The sequence below is a fragment of the Hyaena hyaena genome, unplaced genomic scaffold (assembly GCF_003009895.1).
Source record: "Hyaena hyaena isolate Hyena2069 unplaced genomic scaffold, ASM300989v1 scaffold_987, whole genome shotgun sequence".
NCBI classification, from domain to species: domain Eukaryota; kingdom Metazoa; phylum Chordata; class Mammalia; order Carnivora; family Hyaenidae; genus Hyaena; species Hyaena hyaena.
In genome coordinates this window covers 394,559-404,856 of record NW_024081617.1, presented here as the reverse complement: position 1 = coordinate 404,856, position 10,298 = coordinate 394,559, and the positions used below count along the sequence as shown (strand labels likewise).

General features: G+C 68.0%; 1 protein-coding gene across 1 annotated transcript; it reads left to right on the top strand.

Annotated features, from left to right (window-relative positions):
- Window positions 1–319: 319 nt before the first annotated feature.
- Window positions 320–3,211, top strand: BARX1 (BARX homeobox 1). The gene is made up of 4 exons (XM_039221433.1): window positions 320–545; window positions 2,179–2,470; window positions 2,552–2,636; window positions 3,047–3,211. The coding sequence occupies exons 1-4, from the start codon at window positions 320–322 to the stop codon at window positions 3,209–3,211; spliced, it is 768 nt and encodes a 255-aa protein (XP_039077364.1).
- The last annotated feature ends 7,087 nt before the right edge of the window (window positions 3,212–10,298 follow it).

The window sequence follows — 10,298 nt, the reverse complement described above, 5'->3', positions numbered from 1 at the left end:
CCTCCCTGGGGCTCGCCCCGGGGGTGGGGTGGGGGCGGGGGCGGGGGCGCGGGGCGGGGCGGCCGGGCGGGGCGGGGCGGGGCGGTGACGCGGGGCCGGCCGGGCAAGAGGCGCGGCGGCGCGGGGCGGGGGCGCAGTCCCGGGTCCGACCGGCCGAGCCCCGCGCGCCCCGCCCGCGCCCTGCGCCTCCGCCCGGCTAGCCGGCGGGGGAGGGGGCATGAGCCGGCGCCCGCGCACCGCCCCGAGCTGCGGGCGGGCTTAGAGCCCCGCGCGGGGCCGCGCGCCCAGCCGCCACCGCCACCGAGTCGCGGGCGCCGCGATGCAGCGGCCTGGGGAGCCCGGCGCCGCGCGCTTCGGGCCGCCCGAGGGCTGCGCCGACCACCCGCCGCACCGCTACCGCAGCTTCATGATCGAGGAGATCCTCACCGAGCCGCCGGGGCCCAAGGGCGCCGCGCCCGCCGCCGCCGCCGCCGCCGCCGCGGGCGAGCTGCTCAAGTTCGGCGTGCAGGCGCTGCTGGCGGCGCGGCCCTTCCACAGCCACCTGGGTACGTGCGGGGCCGGGCGGCGGGCGGCGGGCGCGTCGGGGTCGCGGCTCCGGGCGCGCAGGCCCCGGGCGCGCTCCGGCGGGGCAGCGAGGGGCAGGCGCCGGGCCGCGCGCAGACCGGGCCTGGTGCTCGCGGGCCGGACCGGCGGGGAGGGCGTCCGCTCCCAGCGTCGCCGCCGACCTGCGGCCTCCCGCCGTGGCCCCGAGCGCGCATCCCGGGCGCCGGGCGCAGCATCCGACTGCTAACGTCAGACTGCGGGTCAGAGCGACCTCAGGCTTCGGGCTCCGGGGCCTAAGCGGCAAAGGGCCGGTCGGGAGTGGCCGCGGCTGCCCACGGTGGCGGGGACGCCAGACCTCTGGGGAAGAAGCCCGTGCCCCCGAGGGCTGTGCTGGGGGATGACGCTGGTTCCGGGGTCTCAGGTGGGATCCCAGCGGCCTCTGCTGCAGCGCCGACGCCCCTGGGCCCTGCCTGGGGACAGGAGGCCTGGCTGTGAGCCGCTGCCCGCCTGGCCCTCCCCCCAGGTCGGCTGGGCCTCCTTGGATCTGTAGCTGCCTGCTCCGGCCTTTTCTGTTCTCTTCCTTCCCTGCCTATTGCAGCCTTTCCCTGCCGGCCTCTCTCCAAGGCCCCCCTTCTTCTTCTGGCCTTTCCCCGCCTCTTCTCCCCCACTGCTCGCTGGGCGGCTTCTCTCTGAGGGGTCTGTCTGCCCTTCCTCTCCCACCTCCTCCCGAGGGTCGTTTCTCCCCTCCTCACATACGCTCCCACCTTGCTCAGCCCTCGCAGGCAGCAGTAGGGCGCGCCTCTGCCGCAGTGAGATGCCCGGCCCGGGAGGGAGGCGCATCGTCCTAGCAGGACCCCCTCCCGCAGGCGGCCTTGCCCTGCACCCATGACCCTCCAGCCACCACTCTGCCAGCCCAGAGGGCCGCAGGGCCTGCTCGTTCGTTTTAAGTCCAGCTCTGAGGTTGCCTCTCCGCTGCTCTTTGCACAATTGTTAACATTTCGTTTGAAGCGGGCAAAAAAAAAAAAAAAAAATCACAGGACTAATGAAAAATGGAACCGTCTTCGCGGGAAGAGTCTAAACAGAGCAAACAGGAAAGATACTTTCCTGACTCGCGGGGTGCTTGGAGTTTCTGGGAAGCGCCCAACCCCACCCCCGCTGGAGACCGGCCGCCTGCCCGCCGCGTGGCTCTTGTGCCCGGCCCAGGACACTAGATGCGCTCGCTCGTTAACAAACGTCTTGTTTCCGCCGCAGCGATGCAGACTCGGTTGGGGCAAACGCTCACATTCCCAGCTCGCTGCCATTCCTTCTTGCTTTCCTTTTCTGTGAATGACACCCTCTGTGCTTCTTGGAGCCCAAACCTTGTTCAGTGAGAATCCCAGAATCCTGGAGGCGACTGGGGCCTTGGGAACACCAGGCAAAGGCCCGGCTGCGGGAGGTCCCACTCCTAGACTCCAGTGACTGGCTTTGAAAGGGTCACCCTAGGCGTGCCGCACAAATCTCGCACTTTGTGGCCAGGCAGGAAGGGTTTGTGCTGGGGAGCGCCGGCCTAGCGAACAGTGCCAGGGACCTCCTGGAGGAGGAGCAGGGCCCAAGCTCACCCGCTCCCCACTCGCTCCCCACTCTCTCCCCCTGCAGCCGTGTTGAAGGCCGAGCCGGCAGCGGTGTTTAAGTTCCCCCTGGCGCCGCTCGGCTGCTCTGGGCTGGGCTCCGCGTTACTGGCAGCAGGGCCTGGCCTGCCCGGCGCCCCTGGCGCTCCGCACCTGCCGCTGGAGCTGCAGCTCCGTGGGAAGCTGGAGACGCAGGGCACTGGGGAGCCGGGCGCCAAGGCCAAGAAGGGGCGTCGGAGCCGTACGGTGTTCACTGAGCTGCAGCTGATGGGCCTAGAGAAACGCTTCGAGAAGCAGAAGTACCTCTCCACGCCCGACAGGTAGCCTGGGTCCCGGCTGAGCCCCGTGGGTGGTGGGAGGGGTCTGCTTGCCCAGCTGAGGGTGCACCCTGCTCTTTCCAGAATAGATCTCGCTGAATCCCTGGGCCTGAGCCAGTTGCAGGTGAAGACGTGGTACCAGAATCGGAGGATGAAGTGGAAGAAAATAGTGAGTGTGCCCGTGTCTTTTTGCCCCTGGTTGGCGCCAGGCTCCTGTGCCTTCCAGGAGCCACTCCCCCCTCGACCCCCACCGCAGAGACTTCGCCCCAGCCCTTCCGATTCCCTCCGTGTCTGGTGCCTGCAGGGACCCTCTCTTCTCTCTCCGCACCCCTGGGTGCCCTAGCACAGCCCGCGTTCCTTCATGCCGCGCTGCACCCCCAAGCTCTCTGGCAGCCTTGAACCCTAGGCCCGACCCTTCGACTGCCTTTCCCCAGCAGTGCTCAAATGGCCGCCATTTCCTCGAGGCCAGGCGCGGCCTCAGAGGGCCTCGCGGTGCCCAGCAGGCCCTGCCTGGGCACAGGGCGCGGGGTCCCGCCGCGTGGTCCCAGCTCACCGCCGCGTCGGGCCTTCCTCGCGCAGGTGCTGCAGGGCGGCGGCCTGGAGTCTCCCACCAAGCCCAAGGGGCGGCCCAAGAAGAACTCCATTCCCACGAGCGAGCAGCTCACGGAGCAGGAGCGCGCGAAGGAGGCAGAGAGGCCAGCGGAGGCGCCAGGCGAGACCATCGACAGGGGCCGCGAGGACTGAGCGCTCAAAGCGCCGACCCAGGACCCCCGCGCTATCGAGGACCCCCTCCGGGGGCTGGAAGTCGTGAGCAGGCCCTTCTGCGGCCTTGCCGTTTGCTTTCTAAACGCGTCATTGTTACCTTGAAGGCGGACAGTTAGGGGCCAAGAAAGAAAGGACACAGACCCTGCAGCCCAGCGCAGCCCCTGCGCGTTCCCTGGCCGGGCCCGGAGCCCCGCGCACGCACGCCCCGCTCCTCTCCCGCACCCCCCCCACCCCGCCTCGGGCGGCCCCCGCGTCCGGACGCCCCGGCACACTCCCGCTCCCGCCGTCGGGGGCCCAGCGGCTCGGGCGGGCCCCCCCAGCCCGGCAAGGCGCGCGGACGCCCGGCGGCTCTGCCCTGAGGCCGGGTCCCCGACGTCGCGGGGGCTCCTACCCCTCTCTTGCGAAGACAGTGATTTTTTTCCAATAAAATATTTTATGACACAGTGGGGCTTGATGAAGGGGTCTCTGAGTCCGCGGGGCTGGGGGGGGTGTCGCGGCGAAGCAAGAGGGGCCCCCGCAGTGGCTCCTGAAGCCCTTTCTCCGGGCTCCGTGGAAGCGAACCGTGACCGGCCTCAGACGGGGCGCGGCAGGCGGCCCTGGTGCCGCGGGTCCCCGGAGCCGCTTCCGCGCGGTGTGAGGGGCCGGGGCGCCCTTCCTCCCCTTCCTTCCCGCCCGGGGCGCGGGCAGCAGCAGCCGCGCTGGGCGGGAGCCCCAGGCCGCCGCGGAGCCGCCTTCCGTAGTCGGTTCAAGAACCGCCTGCGAGGCCGTCGACGCGCGCTGGGGCCCGAGGCCCACAGAGGCGCCACCAGCGCGGCCCCGTCTCCCGCCCAGCGGGCGCCTAGCCCAGGTCCTGCTCCGGGCAGCAAGGGCACCTGACCCGGTCCTGGGGGCCTCCCCAGTCCGCGCAGGGCGCCCTTCCCGGGGCTGGGGCTCGGTGGCGCGTGCCCGCGGGCGCCTCTCCTCCGCCCTGAAGGCTCGGCGAACCGCTCTCCCTCTAGGATGGGCTGGGCGCCTGGGCTCCGCCTCGCACCTCCCGCCGGGACGACGACCCGAGTTCGGGGACGGCCGGCGGATGTCCGCTTTGCCGGCTAAAGCCCAGGGAGACACTGCATTGTGGGCTGGCAGAATTCCAGGTGGGACCAGGGTCTAACCAGGCCCTCCAGGTGCAACTACCGGGGACAGAGGAACATCCTATCCCGGTGCAGGTTTTGCGTCTCTCGAACGTGAGCACGAGTCTGGCCTCCACCTGTGGTGGCGACGGCTGCCTTTCACACTGCGGCTTAATCGTTCCTTATGAACCCCGCGCCTGGGTGTCTGGGCCCTGCGCATCGCGGGCGACCGGTGAAGGCTGGGAGCAGTAAGGGCGGGGTTCTTTCTGAGGACCGTGCACCGAGCACCCTGCACGGAGCACCGAGCACCGCCGGGCGCAAGGAAACCAGCTGGTGCTCGAAGGCTCAATCTTGCAAACAGCTTCCATCCTACTCGCTCCCCAGCGTCCCCTGCGGCACCAGACACCCGGCGGACCGCTGCGCGCCCACCCCTCTGGCCCTGATGGTCACCCCCAGGTTGGCTCTCCGTGGCGGTGGGCGGGAACCTCCCTGAACCCGGCGCGGCCGACCGAGCCACGCGCGCTGCTCAGTTTCTTTCCACTCCAAATGGGAGGGAGGGAAGGTCTCACAGGTTTTGTCTCCTGTGCGCCCTGGGCGCAAATTCCAGTTACAGCCCCTGTTCAGCAGCGGGAGATGTAGAAGGAAGGAGGGTCCAAGAGAAGAGAAGGAGAGGTTCTGACCCACTCCATGAAGTCGGTCCTGGGGCCCTAGGTTGGACTCGTTCTGAGGAATGCGACCCAGGGCAGACTGCCCAGGGGTTTGGCGGCGTTTCCCCAAGGTGGCCCCCTCCCCGGACTGCAGGCTGAGGCTGTGGGGGAGAGGGCTTGGGGCGGGAAGCGGCGGCCGAGTCGGACACCAGAGCACGGGGGCCCTTAGCGCAGCGACGACAGCCCCTCCAGGTCAGATGGGGAGCCTGTTGGGTCACTGCTGTCGAGGGGTCACTAGCCGGTCGGAGGGGGAGCTGGGCCCCCAGTGCGGGCTGGGGTGGGAGGGTTCCTGTCACTGCCTGTGCCGCTGTGCCCCGGGTGGGGGGCAGGGACGGGGGTGCCGCAGCAGGCCGAGCCCTCGAGGCCTGTTCCTGGCCCGGGAACTCCCGGAGAAGAGAAGGCGCCGCAGCCACGACGTGCCCACGGCGCCCCAGACTTGGCGCGCAGCCCAGGGCCCACGAAGCCGCGACTCCAGGGGAAAGGCCGCACCCCCCACCCCTCACGGAGGTGACGCGGTGCCACCGGCGCGGAGGCCCCTCCCCGCCCGGCAGCGCGTGCCCCTGCGAGCAGGCGGGGAGGCGGGGAGGGACGGCCGCCTCGACCCCTCGCGGCTCGCGGCCGCACCGATCTGGTCTCCACCCCAAGGTCCTGGGAAACACACCCCCGGGACTGTACTGGAGACTAGGTCGCGGCCACGCCTGGGGCGCCCTGGGCCGGCGGCCGCGGGCTGGAGCGCGCTCCGGCGTCTCGCGAGAGCCGTGCCCTGGGGTGGGGTGGGGTGGCGGCCGCGTCCCGGACCCTCGCGACCCGAAAGGTTGAGGCTGCCCTCGGGCTGAGCGTCTCCGGATTAACTACCAAACTTGCGCCCGGCGCTTCTAGGGCGGGGGAGGGGGTCGGAGGGCGGGGCGGGGCGGTAGGGAGGCTTCCGGGGAGGGTCGGCGAGCGGGGGGTGCGGGAGCGTGGCCCTGACCCTGACCCTCGTCGTTCCGGCCCGTGCCAGCGGGCGCCTCGCTGGCGGCGCCCAGGGGCGCTTGGGGATAGGGTGGTCCCTTGGAGGCGGCCCGAGGCCGCAGCCGGGCTCCCGGTCCTGCCCGGAGCCGGGACCGCCCGGGAAGTGACAGGTGCAGCCGGGAGCCCCCACCCCCCCGCGCCGCTTTGTAAGACAAAGTTCGCTCGGGCGTCACCTTTCCCAGCTCGGAGTTCTCCGGAGGCCACTGCTGGGAGCCGAGGTGAGAGGGAGGAACGGCGCGCGGGGCCGCACGGAGCCCTCGGGGAGCGAGGGCGCCCCTCGCCGCGCCGGGAGCAGGGGGAGGAGGGAGGGCGCTGGCCCCGGCACCGTCCGGGGCCCGCAGGGCGGGGAGAAGCCGGGCAGCCCCTTCACCGCCGCGCTGCCCCCGTGCCTGGCTTCCTTTCCACACGCGGGACGAGCTCCGGCCTCAGAAGTGACGTGTCTGGTTCCACGCGGGGTCCAGGGAGGATCGCGGGGACCCAGGAGGCCCCTCTAGGAGCCGCGGCCAGGCCGAGCAGGACCACGGTGCCCCACGGGCCCCCGCAGCTCGGCCGGCCTGGGCGCTCGGAGCCGAAGCACGTTTCTCAAACGCCACCTTCCCCGGCCCCACTTTAGGGACTAAGGGAGGCTTCTCCCAGTCAGTGAGAGGGGCCGGAAGGGAGCCCCGGAGACAGAGCTTTGCATTCAGTCCGCCGGCCCCTCGCTAGCCCTGCGCTCTGGGTCCCTGGACACCCAGGCGCAGTGAAAGGTAGGTCCTCGCCTCTGCAGGAAGGTCGCCTGGGGCACCTCCTGGCCTGACCCTGCGGAGGCCTCTCCCTTCTGTGACTTCAAAAGTCCCCTTTTCCTAGTTTTCACGCCCTGTCACTGAGTCTCATCAAGTTTAAGACAGCATGTTCCCTTTCCTGAAACCTGAGTTCATATGACAGTGGGGGGAGGGTGTCCAAGGCACTGGGGGCCTGGGGTCTGCGGGACGCGACTGTCCCCGCAGCAGCTGCCCTGACCCTCAGTGGAGAAAGCCAGGAAGCCTGCTAGAGCGTAGGGGTGGGGGCAGGGGTGGGGGCGGGGAGCTTCCTGGAGGTGCAGGGAGACAGGCCGAGGCCAAGTGGCACGGGGCTTTGGAGGTCACAGATTCAGAGGCAGCTCTGACCTCAGAGAGGTTTTACGAATACCTCAAGCCATCGATTTCCTCGATAGTTTCCTTTTTATGTAAACTCAGTAGTGACCCGTGGAAAAAAAAAAAATCAATGTCTTAATAGGCCCCAAAGAGATCTTTGAGTAAGAATAACGTAAAAATTCTGACGACATAAAAACATTGGGTGATGACTGCATTGTCAATGTCTTCACAAACTTTTCTTTCTTAGTGCTTGCAGAAATATCAGTGTCTGCCTTTGGTGGCATCATGGACTCTAATATCATTCAAGCACTTCCTTGGACCATTCAGTCATTCAGCAAAGCAGTTACTGAGCGTGGCAGGCAGTTCCCAGCACGGCGACACAAGCCCATCCACTGTGTTGATCCAATGACAACCCAGTAAGGTATGTACCTTACTCCCATTTTACAGATGAAGATAAAGTTCAGAGATGGTAGGCAACTTGCTCAGGGACACACAGCGATTAGCAGCAGCAGTTCCCTCTGACTTCACCTCTACGGATCTCCACTGCCCCTTGCCCAGCAGCCTCGAGATTCAGCTTGGGGCGCTGCGGATGCCTCGGGGTCCCCCCACAGCCTCTGCCTGCCCAGAATGAGTTTGTGCACATGTTCACTGAGTATTTATTAAATGCCTGTTGTGTGCCAGGCACTGTGCTGGGCGTGGGGCACGCGCCTCCGACCCAAGTAGCGCATGCTGGAGGGGTGGGGGCTCGGGCAAACCACGGCCTGCTTTCAGGGAGGGACCACGTCTTATGTAAAATGAAGCAGGTGACCGTGCGTCCGGGGGGGTTTAGGCGGCCGGTCAGTGAGGGTCTCCTCCCGGAGCGGACTCTTCGGCTGAGACCTGAAGGGGGGCACGCCAAGGCCCTGAGGCAGTTAGCAGTTTGGCCAGAGAGTGTGGAGAGGTGGGCAAGGGTGTGGGTGAGGGGTGAGGGGTGGGCCCCGGCGCCTCCGCCCGCCCAGCCCCTGCAAGCCAGGCGCGCGGCCGCCGGAGCCCCGCGGCAGCTCCGCCTCCACCAGGCAATTTGCTTTTTTTTTTTTTTTTTCATAAGGATGCAATTTTCTGCGTGCTTTAAGGACATTAGAAGGGCGTTTGACTGACGCGCCATGCGAAACGCATTAGCGAGGCTCGCGGCGCTGCGCGCAGGAGGCGGCGCGGCGCGGGGCAGGGGCAGGTGGAGGCGGGGCGCGCCCCGGGGGCCGCGGGGGCGGGGCGGGGCCGCGCGGAGGCCGGCGAGGCAGACACGGGCTCCGGGCGTGCGCGCGTCTGAGCGAGGGCGGGAGACGCGGGGCGCGCGGGCGGCGTGGGCGCAGCGGCGGCGAGCTGCGCAGGGGTGGGGGGGAGAGACGCGCAGGGGCCCGCAGGAGGCGGAGGAGGGGGCAGGGGCAGAAAGGAGACTTGGAGGCGGGGGTAGGGAGTAGGGGTCGCGGGCCTGGGCTCTCCCCGGACCCCTCTCCCCAGACCGCCGGACGGCCTGGGCACAGCAGTGAGGGCGGCTGCGGGCGCCAGGCGGGCAGTGGGGACAATGGAAAGCACCTTAGGCTTCTCACGGTTTGAGCTTCTCAAAGGCGCCAAACTCCCTCCTTCCTCGGCCGGTGGTTCTGCGCGGCTCCGACCGCCCTGCCTTGCTGGCCGGCGCCGCTCTCCGCTCTGATGTCCCGGGCGTGTGCTGGGGCCTGTGTGGGGGCCTGTGCCCCAGCCCCGCACGGCCCCAGGGCCCCCACCTGGCATCCTCCTCCGAGCAGGGACCCTGGATTGGCGGCCAGGCGGACCTGGCTGCGCACCTCCCAGTCTGCCTGACAGGCACCCGCTGCAGATGCCCGGAGAAGTCTCCAGGAGGAGAGGGCTCCCCTTGCCAGGGTCTCCGTGGTGTTCCCCGTTTCCTCTGGGCAGGGGTGGGCTCTGGGGCCCGGCGTCCTCCAGGGTGCTGCCCGAGCACCTGGTGCGGGAGCGCCATCAACCCGCAGCCCCCGGGCTCGCAAGTGGGCCACACGCCTGGGGGTACCCCCCAAGTCCTGGGAAACAGAGGCCATGGGGGTCCTTTCACAGGTGAGGGGCCGGAAGCTGGGGAGAGGGCTGACTTTCCTCTGCGTCCAGGGAGGCCAGTTCCATATCCGCCCCCGCCCCAGGCAGGTTCCTGTGAAGGCGTAGCTGTGAGCAACGGAGGCAGTGCGGCTCCGTGGTTAAGGGCATGGCTTCCGAGGCAGGTTGCCTGACTTCACCACTCCTTAGCTCTGTGACCCAGTCTCTCTGTGCCTCAGTTTCCCACTCTTTAAAATGGGAACCAGTGGGGCGCCTGGGTGGCTCAGTCGGTTGGACGTCTGACTTCGGCTGAGGTCATGATATCCTAGTTCGTGGGTTCCAGCCCCGCACTGGGCTCTGTGCTGACAGCTCAGAGCCTGGAGCTGCTTCGGATTCTGTGTCTCCCTCTCTCTCTCTGCCCCTCCCTTGCTCACGCTCTGTCTCTCTCCATCTCTCAAAAATGAATAAATGTTAAAAAGAAACATTAAAAACCATTTTTAAATGGGGACCAATAATCAGACATATCCTCCTTGAGGTGCCTGACCACTCAGGCCAGTGGGATTTCCTCACAAAGGACGTTGGGAGTTAGCAGGAGGGTAGGAGGTGGTGTTGGTATGGTGTCTGGGGTGTGTGTGTGTGTGTGTGTGTGTGTGTGTGTGTGTCGGCAGGGAAGCGGCCCTCCCCTCTCTCTCTCCCACCCCACAGTCGTCACCGGCACTTCCCACGTTTGAGACTTCATCAGTGGAAGGGGTTCTGGTTGCCGGCCTCGCTCACCCCTGCACCCCTGTTTCTGGGACTGTGCCCGGGGACAGGCCGAGTGCACAGGAAACATCTGTGGGCCCAAGGCGCAGACCCCACATATGGGCAGGGAGACCCTGGGCCAAGCCCCCACCCGCCGCGTGCTGAGGATGCAAGTGGACGTCCCACATGGCAAGGTCGTTGGCCTTTGCCCTGCCAGGCTCTAGAACATGATGCCCCTCCTCCCAGGGTCTGGGGGCCGAGTGGGCAGGGTGGGGGCAAGCCTCTGGCGGTGGCCCTGGGAGGGCTCCACTCAACGGGGGGGGGGGGG